Below are 20,025 nucleotides of genomic sequence, written 5' to 3'. Positions count from 1 at the left end.
ATAAATATATGTATCTTGATTGAGGCTTTAAGTTTGAGCAAGGTTAAGTCATAATTGAAGCCTAAAAAACAGCAAGTGTGTAAACTAACATATGTGTAAGTAATATTACATTATTAACTATCAATATGAATATGATTTTGCATAAAAGCTTATTGTTGCAGTTTGTATTAGTATTTATATTTAGCACTCTAGATTTTTGGTCTAGTATATCTAGTACTCTAGGTTTTATCAATATTTAGTGCTCTAGACTTTGATTTATATGTAAGTTATTTAAATTATAAATGTATTTTTTCATATAAATAAATATTTTTATCTAGGTTGAAGAATGCCAAGTAGAAAACATGCGCAATCAGATGTTTTCTGGTGAAAATATCAATGTGACTGAGGTTTTTAATTCATTATGTTTGTTTTTATTATTACTTTCCCTAGGCTTGTGAGTATTCTTGCCTACCGATCTAGAAATAATATTTTTTATTATGTTTCACTTTAAAAATATTTTTTTAAATGTCCTAATGTTTCTTGCAAAAAAAACTCAATTGAATCTTTAAAAGTGTCCTAGGATCATTTTATGTTAAATCAGCAGACTCATGTTAAACCATATTTTTAGTTTTGTTGAATATATTATTTGTGTTGACATATCTTGCAATAAAAATTGATTTTTTGGAAACATTGGAGTTAAGCAAAAGTTAAAGTAAAACAAAAGTTAAAAGTAAACAGTCAACAAAAAGTAATAATAAAGATAATAAACTAAAGAAAAAAAAAGTAAAAAGTAAAAAAAATCAATGAAAAGAGGAAAAATAATATTTGAAAAAGCAAGATTAATAAAAAAAGCAGAAAAAGTTAGACTAATAACAAAAAAAAAAAGAAAAAGTGGACAAATTAGTATGAGAAATGAATAACATTTGATTGTTTGATATATAATCAAAAGTATGATAATATAGAAATTAAGAAAGTAGAATATGTTTAAATATAAAAATGAGACAAATATATGAAAATTCTTGAATAATAGCAACAAATATAAAAATAAACATTTAAACCATCATCACCAAGTTCTATAAACATAAAACACAAAAAACCATCATCACCAAGTTCTCTAAACCTATCATTAACTAATATTCGTGGTCTTCGAAGTAACTTTTCTTCTGTTGAGTCTTATCTCTTGCAAAGTTCACCAGACCTACTTGCTCTTTGTGAGACTACTTTGAGTTCAGCTGTCTCATCTTGCGATCTTAGTGTTGATGGTTATATTCCTTTAATTCGTAAAGACTCCAATAGTCACATGCTTGGCCTGGGCATTTACATTTGTAAGAATTCACCCACTTGTAGTGAAACTAGTTTTGAATCCACAGACTTTCTTTTATGTGCTTTTATTTAGCACCACTTCACTCTATTGCCTTTCTCTTTGTTCTATATCGCTCTCCTTCATCTCAAGACTGCACTCTTTTTGATGTTATTTCTGATCATATTGACCAAGCCCTCTCTCTTTATCCATCAGCCAATATAGTTGTTGTCGGTGACTTAATGCTCACCACTCTAAATGGCTTGGCTCAAGTGTCAGTGACTGCAGGCATTAAAGCCCACAACTTTTGCCTTTCTCAATCCCTAACTCAAATAGTCAACTTTCCAACTCGCTTTCCAGACAACCCGAATCATTTATCTTCTCTACTCAACTTATGCCTTGTTTCTGATCCTAGCCAGTGCTCAGTTTCTCCACATCCACCCTTAGGTGCTTGTGATGACAGTTTGATCTCTCTAAAACTAATATCTCATTCTTCTTCATCACCTGAACCCCCCTATTATCGTACCTCTTACAACTACAGTAAAACTGACTGGGATTCTTTCCGTGATTTTCTCCATGATGGCCCTTGGGTAGAAATCTTTTGTCTTCCTGTCAATAAATGTGCTTCTTACATAACTTCGTGGATTCATGCTGGCATGGAATCTTTTGTTCCCTCTCGACGATTCCAGGTCAAGTCTCACTCTCCTCCATAGTTTTCCTCACATTGTGCTGCTGCGATTACCAATCAAAACCGTTACTTACATATTTATCAGCAAAACAACTCTCCAGAAAACAGACGTCTGTTTATTACTGCTATAAACCATTGTAAAAAGGTTTTGTCTAATGCCAAAGTCTGCTATTCTTAGGTCATGAAATCTTGTATTTCATCTCAAAAATTAGGCTCTCGTGACTTCTGGAGAATCTTTAATAGTATTATTAATAAGGGCAAATCTTTAATTCCACCTCTCTTGTATGGTTCAGACTTTTTCACCTCACCTAAAGACAAAGCTGAATTGTTTGCTAAAAACTTCTCATCAATATCATCTCTTGATTCCACTAGTTGCGTTCTACCTGATATTGCTAACAAACAAGTTGATCCATTGCTTGACATTCGTATCACTCTAGGTTCTGTATCTAAAGTGGTTTCCTGTCTAGACTCTTCTACAGCTTGTGTCCCAGACAACATACCTGTTATTGTCTTGCAGAAGTGTTCTCCGGAGCTGTCGTCTATACTCTCAAAACTATTCAACAAGTGCTTATCAGAGTCTTGTTTTCCAGCGTGCTGGAAAGTGGCATCTGTTATCCCTATCTTCAAAAATTCTGGAGAGCGATCTGATTCGTCTAACTACCGTCCCATAAGTCTTCTTCCTATCATAAGCAAGGTTTTTGAATCTTTAAATAACAAACACTTAATTTCTCATCTTGAATCTAATAACTTTCTGACCATCGATATGGATTTCGATCTTCTCGTTCTACAGCTGATTTGCTAACAGTAATAACTGACAGGTTTTATCGTGCATTAGACGAAGGTGGAGAGGTTAAGGCCATCGCTCTTGACATTTCAAAAGCTTTTGATAAAGTTTGGCATGCTGGTCTTCTTCATATGCTTTCTTCTTATGGTGTATCTGACAATATCTTTAAGATTATTGAATCCTTCCTTTCCAATCGTAGTATAAAAGTTGTCCTCGATGGACAGCACTCTTCCTCTTATTCTGTAACTTCAGGGGTTCCTCAAGGTTCAATCCTTGGTCCTATACTCTTTTTAAGTTACATTAATGATCTTCCAGTTATTCTCACATCTAAGGTGGCATTGTTTGCTGATAATACTACCATTTATTCTTGTCGTGATAAGAAACCAACACTCTCTGATTGCTTGGAGGGGTATTTGAGCTTGAAAAGGATCTTACTTCTGCTACAGCATGGGGCTCACAGTGGTTCGTGAACTTCAATACAGATAAAACCCAATTTTTTTCAGCCAATCGTTATCGCAATAATTTAGATCTTCTTATATTTATGAATGGTGATGTACTCGATGAGTCATCTACTCTTCATCTTCTAGGATTAACTCTTACTTCCAATCTTTCACAAAATTTTTTTAGAATGAATGCAGCATTCTTGCTCTTCTTCAGATCTGAAGGTTCAAAATGTTTTTCCTTTGTAGGAATAAAAAAGAACACTTGAAGTTTTCAAATTTCATTTTGAATTTTTTGAAAATGTTAAGTTGTGAAAAATTTGTTTTTTATTATAAATGCTCTTTTATTTAAATAAAGGATTAACCATAAATAATGCAATGCTAAATTTTTTTTAAAAAAGAAGTGGGAAGTATTCAGCTCTTTTATGATTTTCATTCAATGTATGTGCTATTTTTGTTTCTTCATTTAACTTAATTTAATTTTTGATCTTTTTTATTTTTTTTTAATTAGTAAAATTTGGCATTGCATAATTTATGGTCTATCCCTAAGTTACATCTTTTTTTTGCAGTTCTATTTAACTATCTATTTTTAAATAGCGTTTTACTTTTAATTTGTTTTATTAACAAAAGTAGTAGTAGTTCATTTTATATCACATTCTTTTATATCTTTGATATAAAATATTTATATTTTTTCAATAAAAATATCTAACCATAAAATCATCTCTTTTTGTCTTTTTTAAAAATATTAACAAAGAAAAGTTATAAGAGCTGATAATAAAAGTTAAATATTGGGTTGAGGAATAATTCATGAGCGTTTTTTTCAAATTTAAAAATGCATGCAGAAATAAAATGCATTGGCAAAATGTTTTATGTTGTTTGAAAGAGAATGTTTTGCTCTACAAGATAGTGTGTTTTGATTTGTTAGTTTTTTTTATTTTTGTGTATTTTCAGATCATTAAAATGGAATGTCAAGTGGACAAAACTGAGCATTTTCGACACCATTTGCTTTTTGCATTTAATCGAGGTGTTAAGGCTGCCGAAGCTGCTCGTGAGATTTGTGCTGTGTATGGAGAAGGAGCAATGCCTGAAAGTACCGCCCGCCGTTGGTTTTCGCGCTTCAAAAATGGGAATTTTGACCTCAAGGACAGATCACACACCGGTCGACCAATTGAGTTCAACGAAGAGCGATTGAATCAACTTCTTCACGAAAATCCACGTCAAACGACCAGAGAATTGGCGGAGCAGATGAATTGTGATCAAACTGTGGTGAACCACCTTCACTCAATGGGCAAGGTTCAGAAACTCGGCGCTTGGGTGCCACACACTTTTAGCGAAAACAACAAAAATCAACGTTCCACAATCGCCGCTATTGGTCGACCGGTATGTGATCCGTCCTTGAGGTCAAAATTCCCATTTTTGAAGTGCGAAAACCAATGGCGGGCGGTACTTTCAGGCATTGCTCCTTCTCCATACACAGCACAAATCTCACGAGCAGCTTCGGCAGCCTTAACACCTCGATTAAATGCAAAAAGCAAATGGTGTCGAAAATGCTCAGTTTTGTCCACTTGACATTCCATTTTAATGATCTGAAAATACACAAAAATAAAAAAAACTAACAAATCAAAACACACTACCTTGTAGAGCAAAACATTCTCTTTCAAACAACATAAAACATTTTGCCAATGCATTTTATTTCTGCGTGCATTTTTAAATTTGAAAAAAACGCTCATGAATTATTCCTCAACCCAATATAAGAGCTGAAAAAAAAAATCCAAAAGATTTTTTGTTAAAGTAATTATCCTTTTAATTTCCTAATTATCCAGGGATTATCCTTTTCTGGATATTTCCGAAATTCCTGATATTTATTCAACTTTTAGTTTTTCCGGATATCCAAAACATTTTCTGTTCATACAAGTTTAGATATAAATTTTTGTAATATATCTATTTTTTAAGCTTTTTCACTCATCACTCATAGGCAGCTTGTTAATAATGATAAAAAATTAAAAACAAAAATAAAGTTATATATACATATATATTTATTTATATATATATATATATATATATATATATATATATATATATATATATATATATATATATATATACATATATATATATATATAAATATATACATATATATATATATACATATATATATACATATATACATATATATATATATATATATATATATGTATATATATGTATATATATATATATATATATATATATATATATATGTATGTATATATTTATATATATATACATATATATATATATATATATATATATATATATATATATATATATATACATATATATATATATACATATATATATATATATATATATATATATATATATATATATATATATATATATATATATATATATATATATATATATATATATATATATATATATATATATATATATATATATATATATATATATATATATATATATATAATTAAGTAAATAAATTAAAAGAGAATAAGATTATCTAAGATATTAAGAAATAACTTAATTTCTTTAATTAAGAATTAACTTAATTAAGGTATAACTTTATTATTAAATTAATTAAGAAATAACTTAATTTCTTGTCCATTGTAAGAAGTTTTTTTAAGTTTAGTTTTAAATTTGTTAAAAAAAGTAGTAGTTTTAAAGTCATTATTAGTTTAGTATTCCATATTTTGAGTCCTCCATTTGCAATAGAGAATTTGGTGGCCTTTTGATGCGTTTTGAATTGAATGTAGTTCTGATTTGAAAATCTAGTAGAGTAAACGTTTTTTTGTTAAAAAGGGTATTAGTTATTATAGGTGTCATTTCATTACCAATTTTGTACATAAAAGTGAGTATCTGATAAATATTTAGTTGATAAGCATTGAGTATATTTAATTTACTAAATAAACCTTTGAGGGTATTAAACTATTTACATTTGAAATAATTCGTATAGCATTTTTTTGTCTACTGAGCATTACTAAAACTCCTTTATTTAAGTTTAAATGAGTAACCATAAGATTTTTTTTTCAGTTTTATTCAATCGTTTATTTTTTTCAGTTTTACTTAATCGTTAATTGGTTTCTTTAAACAGTACTTCAAAAGTTTGTCTTGTTTTATTACCAAACGCATGATTATATTATGTTATAATATATATTATAATATATTATATCCTTTTGCAAACCGTATAACCATAAAAACAATGTATTTTTAAATACATTGTTTCCAGAAAACTTTTAGAAGAAATGGTTTGTTGTCAGATATCTATTGTTTTTAAATATGTTAAATCAGTTCTTTGATAATTGTTTTAATGGTATAAGACCTAGATATAAACCTTTAAATGTTCCCAAACCTCAGCTTCTAAATGTTCCCAAACCTCAGTTGTTAAATGTTTCCAAACCTCAGCTTCTAAATGTTCCCAAACCTTAGTTGTTAAATGTTTCCAAACCTCAGCTGTTAAATGTTCCCAAACCTCAGCTGTTAAATGTTCCCAAACTTGAATTTTTCATTTTGTTATGACATTTTTCAAGTAGGTTTTTAATGTATTCGAATAATAGACTTTTGAGACTTTTGAGTAAATTAAAAAAAATAATATCTTATATTTTCTCTCTATGCAATATTTTTTTAAATTTTCCTGCTATGTATTATCTAGAGGAAAATTATCTAATTTCCTTCTACACCAAGCATAATCAAGTATTATATACACCTATTCTCATGTTTTTAAAAAAATGTTTTTTACAAATTCTTATGTGAAGTTTTTAACAAATTAAAAAATTATTAATGTATATATATATATATATATAATTAATTATATATATATATAAATATATACATATATATATATATACATATATATATACATATATACATATATATATATATATATATATATATGTATATATATGTATATATATATATATATATATATATATATATATATATGTATGTATATATTTATATATATATACATATATATATATATATATATATATATATATATATATATATATATATATATACATATATATATATATACATATATATATATATATATATATATATATATATATATATATATATATATATATATATATGTATATATATATATATATATATATATATATATATATATATATATATATATATATATATATAATTAAGTAAATAAATTAAAAGAGAATAAGATTATCTAAGATATTAAGAAATAACTTAATTTCTTTAATTAAGAATTAACTTAATTAAGAAATAACTTTATTATTAAATTAATTAAGAAATAACTTAATTTCTTGTCCATTGTAAGAAGTTTTTTTAAGTTTAGTTTTAAATTTGTTAAAAAAAGTAGTAGTTTTAAAGTCATTATTAGTTTAGTATTCCATATTTTGAGTCCTCCATTTGCAATAGAGAATTTGGTGGCCTTTTGATGCGTTTTGAATTGAATGTAGTTCTGATTTGAAAATCTAGTAGAGTAAACGTTTTTTTGTTAAAAAGGGTATTAGTTATTATAGGTGTCATTTCATTACCAATTTTGTACATAAAAGTGAGTATCTGATAAATATTTAGTTGATAAGCATTGAGTATATTTAATTTACTAAATAAACCTTTGAGGGTATTAAACTATTTACATTTGAAATAATTCGTATAGCATTTTTTTGTCTACTGAGCATTACTAAAACTCCTTTATTTAAGTTTAAATGAGTAACCATAAGATTTTTTTTTCAGTTTTATTCAATCGTTTATTTTTTTCAGTTTTACTTAATCGTTAATTGGTTTCTTTAAACAGTACTTCAAAAGTTTGTCTTGTTTTATTACCAAACGCATGATTATATTATGTTATAATATATATTATAATATATTATATCCTTTTGCAAACCGTATAACCATAAAAACAATGTATTTTTAAATACATTGTTTCCAGAAAACTTTTAGAAGAAATGGTTTGTTGTCAGATATCTATTGTTTTTAAATATGTTAAATCAGTTCTTTGATAATTGTTTTAATGGTATAAGACCTAGATATAAACCTTTAAATGTTCCCAAACCTCAGCTTCTAAATGTTCCCAAACCTCAGTTGTTAAATGTTTCCAAACCTCAGCTTCTAAATGTTCCCAAACCTTAGTTGTTAAATGTTTCCAAACCTCAGCTGTTAAATGTTCCCAAACCTCAGCTGTTAAATGTTCCCAAACTTGAATTTTTCATTTTGTTATGACATTTTTCAAGTAGGTTTTTAATGTATTCGAATAATAGACTTTTGAGACTTTTGAGTAAATTAAAAAAAATAATATCTTATATTTTCTCTCTATGCAATATTTTTTTAAATTTTCCTGCTATGTATTATCTAGAGGAAAATTATCTAATTTCCTTCTACACCAAGCATAATCAAGTATTATATACACCTATTCTCATGTTTTTAAAAAAATGTTTTTTACAAATTCTTATGTGAAGTTTTTAACAAATTAAAAAATTATTAATGAATGCTTAACTTTTTTTTAAGTTCTCCTTTAAAAAAAAAAAAAAATTGAAAATAGTAATGTAATTTAAAATAAAATAATAATAAATATATTATAGATAAAATTAAAGAGTCCAGTAAATATTTTCAATTGCAAGTTATTTCTACACCATAGAAAAATATTTTAGAATAGAGCTGTTCTCCATATTGCTTTGCGAAATCGAAGTAACACACCAATAATTGTTGATGGAAAAGATGTAAATATATAGTTTTTTAGTTTTTTTTTCTTTTCTTTTTAATTTGTTTTTTTTTAATCTTGTTTTGTTTTATTTATTTCTTATTTAAATTTCTGTGAGGTAATGCTAATGAGATTACTTATTTCATATTTATATTTCTGTTAGGTAATGACTGATGTTAACAAAGTATTAAAAAAGATGAAAAAGTTCTCAGAGGTTTAGAATTTATTTATTTCATGTTGCAATTTAACATCAGTATTACACCATATATTATATTACTCACCATCATCATCAGTATTACACCATATATTATATATACTAGCAGAAAGCAACCCGTAATACGGGCTACAGTCGGTCTGTTATGTATATTTATAGTGGCTGTTTTCCACAATTTAAAGTTGCGATACCTTAACTAATACCCTGTAAGAAAAACTCCTTCAAATTAAAAAATTAAACTATCTGTAAAATTAAAATAAATTAATTTACCAATTATTTAACGTTATTTGAGTGATTTACAACTGACATAGGTCATATCAGTGTATGGCCGAGCCATTTTCCTAGACATTACTAAGTTCAATACAATACGTTTTTAGTTACTGACACAAAATAATAACACTTCATCATGCCTTAAATTGACGAAAGATTAAAGCTAAATTCTTGTTATATTTTTTATAACATGAACTTTAATTAATAAGATTAATATGAAGTGAAGTAATTTATTTATGAGTTATTAATTTTTTGGTATCCCCTTGATACATGTTTCTTTAAAAAAGGAAATTGTCTTTAAAACGATAAATGCACACAACTAAATAAATTTATTATAAATAACTAAGCAATTGAGTACAAATACGTTTCAAACAAAAAAAAGTCGATTTACAATCAAACATGTGTATTAGGGTGGAGCGATATTCATAGCAAAAAAAAAAAAGTGTAAAAACCAATATTACTGAGGCACGAATCAATGTCTATTAATTATAAGATAAAAGTAAAAAAATATTTTTTGATTTTAATGAGATCTTGAGGGTCCTCTTTGGAATTTAAATTCTTGACAGGTCCTAATAATTTTGAATTTTTTTTTTCTAAACCATATCAACCTTGGACTCAAAAAAAGCAGAAAAAAATGCTTGTTTCATAAATAATAAATTTATTAGAAAAATTCTTTAGTGAAAAAAATACTTGCAAAAATATACCTTAAAACCCCCGTTTTGTTGAGGACGGGGGTTTTTGATGAAAAAAACAACTCTACTTTTTTAATTTTAATTTTTTAATAAAAACAAATATTATTTTCAAAATCAGTATATTATTTTGCTTCTTTTAAGTATCAAGTTAATATAGTTTAGAAAAAAAAATTTAAACAATATTAGGACCCATCAAAAATTTAGAATCCAAAGAGGAACCTCAAGAACTTATCTAAACTATAAAAAAAAAGAGTAAGGTTCTTTTTTCACCAAAAGATATTGATTTGCTGCTCAGGCAAATCAAATTTCAAAAATTTTCAAAATCGCTCTACCCTAATGTGTATTACAAATTGTAAAAAATATGTAAACTTTGATCTTTTATATTGCATTAATGCGTCATATGGCAAACCTAAAATAAAAATTGTAACAGATAAGTAGACATAAAAGAAAAACAAAACAAAATAACTGGAAAACAATTTACCTGCTGTTTGGTAGCCTGTTGTCATACTTAAACTGCTGTCATGATGCAACTTGTCGGTGTTGTTTTATGACGTTATTTCACGTTGGGTTTTAGTAAACTTTAGTTATATTTAAAAGACATTACAATAGATTTAAAATATTTTAATTAGAAAGAAAAAAAAAGTGCTTCAAGGAACCAAACTAAAAACATTAAAGATAAAAAATCAAATAGATATAAATAAATTGCATTTATATAGCTAAATAGTCTTGGCTTATAGTAAATTTTAAAAGCAGTGTTTTCAATAAATTAAACTACCAATTAATTATTTTTAACAAATAGAATGTAGCATCCTATTATGATGATTGGGTAGTGAATCAATTTAACTATATTTAAGTTTAATTGGTGAAAAACAAATAAAATTTCAATTAAAAAAGACAAAAACAAACCAAATACAAACAATAGTATATTATAAAAAATAAAAAATTACAAATTAAAAAAAAAATTACAAAATTAAAATAAAAAAAAGTCACCGAAGAAAAAACGGCAACAAAAAAGTTATAAATATCTTCACTGATAGAAGACATTTACAACCTTTTGGTTGCTGTTTTTTCTTCGGTGTCTCCCAACACCCCGGTATGGATGAGCCCTCCATTTGAAGGATGGCTCATCCATACCGCCATTACTTTGCCACTTATTGAAGGACCTCTCCGAGAGAGGCCCTGGGTGTTGGGAGCGATATCTTTTGTACTCTTCAAATGTTAACGACTTTAAAATTACAAATAGAAGGATATAATAAGATTTAAAAATATTTACAATTTTTTTTAATCAAAATATAAAGCAAACCTCACCATTTTCACAGGATGAAGAGGATGCTAAAAATAATTTAAAAAAAAGTAAATTAAAAAAAGTTAAACTTGTGAGAAATTTAATTTTAATAAAAATATGAGTAAAATGCAAACAGTTTAAAAATGCCAAATTTATATTAAATAATTCTTTCACCTATTGCACATATTTCTCCGTAAAAAATATATAAATTTAAAACACAGCCCTACTAGTTATGCTTCTACCAGACACTAAAGACAAAAAATATACCTCAGAATATAATTGATAGAATTATATTTACATATAAAAAAATATTTAACTATAATTTTTTTTACCTATTCCCCTCATTTCTTCCATGAAGTTGTCTAAAGTAAGATAAAAGATAACTGAAGCTAAAACTAATTAAAACTAAACTAAAATTAACTATAAACTAAACCAAAACTAAAAGAAACTTTAAATTTTAATATCTGTACCTCAGAAGACAAAGGTCGGTTATCCACTTTTTTGTGAAAATGAGTTATGTATGAGACCTTTTTAAATTTTTCAGTATCTACATAGGTATAAAGACTGTTTTCCTGCAACAATATGAAACAAAGTTTGGTCAATATAAAGGGTCTGGTGTCCCCACAATGTTCAAAGGAAAAACGTCTGTAGTTCAGAAATGACTTTTCACTTTTTTTATTTAACTTTTTATTTTTGTCAAAATTATATTTCATGTGCCTCAAGACAAATTAAATAAAACAAATTAAATAAAACATAAATTTAACCATCAAGAATAAAAAAGCCAATAAAGACTAATTATTTTACTATTTACTCTCTCCTGGAAAATTTCTAAAATGTGACAACTGACTTGGACTACTGAGTGTACAGATATAAATGCCTTATTTAACTATACTAATCACATAATTTATACTTAGTTTTTTTTCCAACTCTCCTAAAAGAAAAAAGAAAATAAAGCTTTAGTACTTGAAGTTTTAAAATTCCAGTTACAGTACAAATAAACAAATTCCTATTAACAATTATCTAATAGCAAAAACACTGACTTATTTCAGTCTTCAATTCTGTGTCTAAACAATAAAAGCACTTAAATGTATAGACATTAAAATATCTACTTAACTTTTTAAAAATAAATTTACTAAACTAATGTAACTAATACCTTTATTAGCTCTCTCTTGATCAACTAAAGAAAATAAATTTTAATTAAACTAACTTGAGGTAAAATAATAAGAAGCTGTCTTACTGAGAATTTTAAATTTCTTCTCTACTATTGACAATATAATTTTAAGTATTACCTTAGTTACTATAGAACTATAAGTTCTTGGGCTAATTGTATAAAAATATAAAAACCTACTGTTTTACTTTCAAGTCAACAACAATATTTTAAAAAACATTTTCGTTACTTTATAAAAAATTAAAAATCCTTTTAAACATACTACCTCTCTCTTCATTGTTGTCAACTAAACAGAAAAACAAACAAACAACTGATAGTAAATTTTCCCTTTGGTAGTAGGTTATTAAATAGATTAAATAGATCAAAGATCTATAATCTGCTCTAACAGTTTACAACATTATCATTAAACTATAACTATTTTCGACAACCTGGTGTAATTTAACATTGATATATTTTTTTTCAAATGACAAAAATTATTAAAGAACATTATATAAACATAGAACAAATGTAGTGATAGTGGATTTAATCCAAAAATAGAAAGAACCTTTAGAAAAAAGCTTACTGCTTTTAAATCTACTAAATTTCCAACACACATTTTTTTATCTACATTTATCTATAATAAAATATGAATTAATGAGTTACCATTATTTAAAGTTGATCCAGAAGCAACTAAAATATATTATCAAATAAGAAGTTTATTTATATAATCTTGACGATAATGTTGAAATAAACAATATTTATTGCTTGAAAAGTTAAGTAACAAATGTAATTCAAGTATATTAAAATAAATGTACGAAGTTACCTGTTGTGGCTGGTGCAACTGAAGTTATAACTAAATAAAAAAATATATTAAATAAAAAAACTATTTTATCTATCTTATCTATTTTATGCTGATGATTATGTTTAAATAAACAATATTTATTGATTCTTTTTAAAATAAAATAAAAGACATTACTATTTGCTGTAAAAAAAAAAAAAAAAGACATTACTACCACTTGCACCAACTGATGATGCTACCACACCTAAATGACAAAATTTATTAAAATATTTAAAACATATTCAATGCTTTAAAAGAATATTCAAAAGAAGTTTTTAAATCTACAAAATCTAAGTCCTTACTGAGTTCTACCTGTCTGTCTAAAAATAAAAATTGAGATGAAATTATATACAATAACATTGCTAATGCTACATTTGTACTCAAATAAAATCTAAATGATAAAACTTACTTAAGTCGCTGTCAGCTACCCTGTCTAAAAAAAAATTTGTATTCTCATTAATCCTAATCTATAATCTATAAATAAACTTACTAATATAAACGATAAATAAAAAACTTGAACTAATATAAACTATAAATAAACTACTTTATACTATATAAACTAATATAAACTATAAATAAACTAATATAACTATGTTACTAATATAAACTATAAATAAACTACTATACACTTTATACTTACTAAAAAGGCCTTCAGCTCCTTCTAACTGCTCTAAAAAAATGAAACAATACTTGCTTAAAATGATCTAAAAAGACTGAAGACAAAACTGAAACACTTTACTAAAAAAGAAACATTGTACTAAAAAATTTTTTTTTACCAGTCATTTTAGTTTTTACTTCTTCTAAAAAAAAAAAATAGAAAAATAAAAACAACGAACAACAAACAAATTTTAGTTTTTAAACAATGAACAACATCAGTTCCACTTGAAACTAAAAATTTATCAGCTCTAATCGGCTGGAAGACCTTGCTTGAAAGACCGCGTGGAGTAAAGAAACGCTTTTAGAAAAGCCTAGAAAGTTCTCTATTAAAAAAGAAAGTGAAACGACACTAACATTATTGAATTACAGTATTCATATTTAGAAGATTAGATAAATTACAGTATTCATATTTAGATTGTACTAAAAAAACTATTTTACCAGACATTTTATTTCTAACTTCTTCTAAAAATTGAAAACAGGCTATAAAAATTAGAAAAATAAAAACAACCAACAACAAACAAACGATTATTTAAACTTTTGTTTTAAACAATGAACAACATCAACTCTAAATATATAAAATAAAAATAGAATAAAAGTACATCATCAAAAAAAAAATAGAATAAAAGTACATCATCTCCAATTTGCCAGCTGACTTTACTCGAAAGACCGCATGGCAAATGTAACCGCAAAATTAACAACACTAACATTAGGCGTAACTATGCGCACTATTCATTACCGTATTCATATATAAGATATATATATATATATATATATATATATATATATATATATATATATATATATATATATATATATATATATACATACATTATATTATATTGTATATTATGTTATATATTAAAACTATATATTGTTCATATTATACCCTACCCTATTTCTTGCTACTTTTTTCAACAACTAAAATGTAGCTTTCATTGCAATAATCATTGCTATAAGATGAATTTTACCACAGAAAAGCCCAACATCTAAAACTTTTCCAAATTTTTGCAAAACTGATATTTTTAGAAAAAGTTTGGATATTGTTAAATGATGTTATAAAAATATCAAAAACAGAAATAAAAACAGATGTAGTGTTAACGTAACAATTTAAATTGAGTTTGTTTTATTATATTTGTTGTTATATAAAGGTAGAAATACCTTAAAAATACATGCCAAGTCATATTTGATGTTCTGAACTAGCTTAACTTAAGCTTAAAGTATTTTTGTTTTGCTACTTCATACTTTCTTCATAAAAGTACAAGTTATTGCTGTTTTCATCTTTTGGCTTCAATTTTTGATTATTTATATGACAAAAAACATCAATAACACAAAAAAATCATATAAACAATCAAAAGTTAAAAAAACTTAAGTCAAAAATCACATTTTTTGACATGGGTAATCACCAATTTGAATATAATGTTAAAATATCATAACAACATCAACAATATTCTGAAAAAAAAGTTTTACATTTCTTGTTTTTACATTTTTGTTTACTAATAGTATGAGTACTAATCTATAAATATAAAAATAAAGACAAGTCGAGATAAAACATATATAATAAACATAAATAAAGGTAAACACCAATTAAATAATAATAGCATATAATAATAAAGTAAATTTAACAAGGAACACTATGATAATATCAGTAACATTATTAAATCATAATATCAATAATACAATTAAATATAATAATGACAATAATATTGATTATATTAGTAATTATAATAACAACAACAACAACCATAATAATAATAATAGTAATAATAGCATTGAAAAATATTAAACAATATTAATTAGTAATAATGGCAGTAATAAAAATGTAAATAAAATGTAAATAGTATTTGTATTGTAAATAGTACATTGCATATAATAATAATAGTAATAACAATAGCAATAATAATCTATAATGAGCCTAACATTTTAAATTTTTCTAACAAATAGTCAAAAAGACGTTTTTTAAATTGTGAAATAGAGTTGAGTGATTGACAAGAGAATAAAATGCAAAACCCAAGACCAGTTCGCCAATGCAATATTATACTAAAAAACAAAAGAAACAAAAAACAAAATGTAAAAACCATGGTACTTAAGCAAATACTGTAGGTGAGACATACAAGATAAAAAATACCATTAAATCTAAGATAAACATAAATCAAATACAAAGCACTTTCACTGTGGGTTTAACCAGAAATGACTTGATGTCGACGGAGGCAAAGCACAGGGACGTAAATTCTAAAAATCTAAAGCACAATTTTGACACCCTTTATATCAAAAATGTACAACTAGACAACCATTTTTTGTCTAAAATTTGTTATTATACTTTTGAATGTTTAAAAAGTTTTATTTGCATTTTTTTTAATATTTTGCAAAAAGTTTAAATGTTGGTTTTAATATTAACAGTTTTAATTTTATTTTCTTCTTTTATTTTTGGTTTTCATTAAAAGGGTAATTTTTAAGAAAACAAGTTAAAAGGGTTAAGCATTTTTACATTTATTTAGATTTCTCTTTATTTCTTGTCATAGCAGTTTTCATAGCATATCCCGGTGGACACAGGACGTAAAAAAGACGTCTTTTGAACGTTTTGGACGTCTTTTGAACGTTCAAAAGACGTCTTATTTAGGTCCTGTGCCCACTGGGATACTTTTTTTCAAAATATGTTGTTTCATTATTGCTAACACTTAAAAATACAAAAATATTTGTTAAATAATAGTTGTTTATTATGATATTTCTTGTAAAAAAATTATTTGCCATGATTTATTTTATCAACTGAGAAATTTTTATAATCTATAGTTAAAGCTTTTTTTGTATACAATTCACAAACATCAATGAACATACCATTTATAAACATCAATGAGTAAAGTTATGACCTTTTGCCAAAGGAAATTTTCAGACAATGTATGTGATTGTAAAAACATTTTCAAAAAATCAGATAATAGTATGGAGATAAAATTAGATAATAGTGGTGGAGATAAAATCAGATAATCGTGAAGATAAAATCAGATAGTAGTGGTAGCATCTTAGATAAGTATGAGTATAAGGAAAAATAAACCTACTTTTTGACAATTTTAAAATTTATCAACTTCTCCTGCCCTTTTCAATGACAAGAATATTAAATGATGTTATTGGTTGTATGCGTAATATTCTATACAATAGGTCTCTAAAAAGGTGGTTCTAATCACCTGTACCATTTTAAGAGTGCATCATCCCAATCCATTTTAATAGGATTTGGTGCTAGCATGTAAATGTTCTTTAAGATCTGCAACTAAAAAGTTTTGTAACTACTTAATGGGTGGTATGGACTTACAGTTTGCTGGAGCCTAACAGTTCAATTAGATAGAGCTGGTTAACAAACATCCAATGAAGGGTATTACGGAAGTATTAACCACTTGACTCCCTGTGATGATTGATTGATGTCCATGCTTAGTTTAGAAAACTTTCTGAATCTTATTTCCTTGGTTTTTATTCCAATATTTCCTGATTTTCTGGGTTTTTATACCAATAGTGATCATGTTACTAGGTATATAGATAGTAATTTTTTTTATTTTAGAAAGTACGCAGTGGTTCATGGAAAGGATATACTGGAGAATCAATTACTGATATTGTTAACATTGGGATAGGTGGATCTGATTTAGTAAGTTTTAAACGTCTGAACATTTTAGGTTTTTGTTTTATATTTGTGAATCTTAGTTGGTATTACTCGTATATAAATTGTCGTAAGTTTATATAACCATGTATAGAGAAATTGTTCAAATTAAACTTAAGCTAAAAGTTAATAAATGAGAGGGGATTAACTATCATCTGTAATTATTATTGGCAAAAGGTAAAAATTAAGAAAAAATCAAGTAGGCAAATGGGAAAAAGTATTTATAGTTACACAATCGAAGAAAGAGTTTTTAAAAACAATTCAATTCAATTGTTTTGCCAATATGTTTGTAATATATTAAATATATTAATAAATAAAAAACATTGTATGATTATATCTAACATTTATAATTTTTTGTCGTTCAAAGTCTTCTTTTCATGATATCAGGTTATATAATTTAAAAAGTCATAAGAATATAATACTAGCTCAAATCTGAACCTATCATTTGATTGATAATATAACTGATTTAACAATATAACTGATAAAATGATTTTGTCAAAGCCCTGTTTCATGATATTAACTTACATTAGTTTAAACTTAATAGTTTTAAAGTAATGAAGTTATTTTGCAAAATTAAAGAATTTTTATTTTACTATTTTCACATTGAAACAAAAGTTTAACACTTTTTAAGATCTTTTTTTATTTTTATTGTAATTTTTCAATTACTGCACATTGTTTGTAATTAAATTAATAGTTTTTCTAATCCATTGTTTCAATTGTTTGTTTTTTTTCAATTCTTTTTTTTATTGTTTCAATTGTTTCATTCATTTAAGTAGAGAAATGCAAGCAAAAAAAAGTAAAAAACTAAATATATATATCAAAATTTTTCAAATGCGTTGGTATTAAAAAGTAGAGTTTGATAATTATTTATTTCTCTTATATTAAATTAAAATGTTTCTGTTGTTTAAAACATTTTCTCTTATATTAAATTAAAATGTTTCTATTGTTTAAAACGTTGGCAATAAAAAAAAACATAAACTTTTTTTTTTATTTAATAATTAAAAACTTTGTTACTTTTTTAATGATGAAAAAAAAAAAAGCGGGATAAAAAAAGTATGAAAGTATTTCAAACAAAGTTTGAAACTTGATTAAAAAAATAAAAAGTAAATAAATAAATTTGTATAATGAAGTGCTAAACAAATTAATTTTACATGGCTAGCGGCTTCAGATTTTTAAATTTCAACAATATTTGATTTTGATAGAATAACAACAACACGCTCTACTGTCTTCCTTAATAAATTAAATCTGTTATCAAGTTATCAAGTGCAATAATGTTAAGTTAATAGATCAATTTTTTTTAATTCGAGATTTAATGAACATGTTTGTAAAGAACAGCTTGTTCTTCAAAACAAGAAATAATAGTTTAATCAAACTTAAAGAACAAACAAAAAGTCAAAAATAAATAAAAAGTTAAAATAACATATTTGTCAAGCAATGTTGTAGTAGTGTCTAACAATATGTTGCCAGACACTACTTTATGTGGTAGTAGACAAACACCCCACCCTACACCTCTGGTTAGGTTAGAGAGAGCTGCAAATAAGTTGCCAAAAAAATTCAGTAGCTTCCTTAATATTATTGGCTTGCTCTGGAGCCATGGGAGATGAATACTACATATATACTACCACTACTACTACTATTACTACTACTACTACTACTACTACTACTACTACTACTACTACTACTACTACTACTACTACTGCAGATTTAGGTTGACTAATACATTTGTATTTAAACATTTTGCACACTTTGGTTTTTATGTTTGTATATATATATTAATATCTAATATTTAACTATTTTAAATAATTATTTGTCTATTAAAAAAGTATTATATGGTTTAAATTTATACATAAAATTTGTATATGTGCAATACATTTTACTAGGGTCCTTTGATGGTCACTGAAGCATTGAAGTCATTTTGTGATGGGCCTAAAGCTCATTTTGTATCAAACATCGATGGTACTCATATTGCTGAGACATTAAAAAATTTAAATCCAGCCACTACAATGTTTATTGTTGCTTCTAAAGTAATAATTTTTTTTCGTTTTTATTATTTATCTTATTATCTTTTTGCTTTAAATTGTTATATAAACAAGTCTACTCAGGAAAGGCGTGCGCTCCATAATCCTTAAATAAGTTTAATGTAATCATCAATGTAATCAAGTGACAGGTCATCAAGTTTAATTTCATCAAATCAAGTGACAGGTTAAGTTCATATATTAAATAATCCTTAAAAAATAAGTTTGATGTTACTTAAATTTTCCAAAACAAATTATTTATTGAAATATTAGTGAAAAACTTTATAATTTTGAACACCATTTTTTTTTCTTTAAGGTTCTTCGATTTTGATTCTTTTTTTTTTTAATAAAGATTGTTAATATCTCAATAAATAATTTGTTTTGGTAATTTTG

At 25.5% G+C, this 20,025-nt stretch overlaps 1 protein-coding gene across 1 annotated transcript in view; it reads left to right on the top strand.

The window, feature by feature from the left end:
- Positions 1 to 20,025, top strand: part of LOC100210553 (glucose-6-phosphate isomerase) — a 51,316-nt gene that overhangs the window by 9,988 nt on the left and 21,303 nt on the right. Inside the window, exons 4-8 of the mRNA XM_065819068.1 lie at positions 318 to 386; positions 8,825 to 8,893; positions 9,038 to 9,088; positions 17,522 to 17,605; positions 19,498 to 19,641. Coding sequence (XP_065675140.1) covers positions 318 to 386; positions 8,825 to 8,893; positions 9,038 to 9,088; positions 17,522 to 17,605; positions 19,498 to 19,641 — 417 coding nt within the window. The remainder of the gene's footprint in view (positions 1 to 317; positions 387 to 8,824; positions 8,894 to 9,037; positions 9,089 to 17,521; positions 17,606 to 19,497; positions 19,642 to 20,025) is intronic.

The sequence above is a fragment of the Hydra vulgaris genome, chromosome 15, assembly GCF_038396675.1.
Source record: "Hydra vulgaris chromosome 15, alternate assembly HydraT2T_AEP".
In the NCBI taxonomy this organism is placed as follows: domain Eukaryota; kingdom Metazoa; phylum Cnidaria; class Hydrozoa; order Anthoathecata; family Hydridae; genus Hydra; species Hydra vulgaris.
The sequence above is the reverse complement of the archived record's forward strand: the minus strand, read 5'-3'. Positions and strand labels throughout refer to the sequence as shown.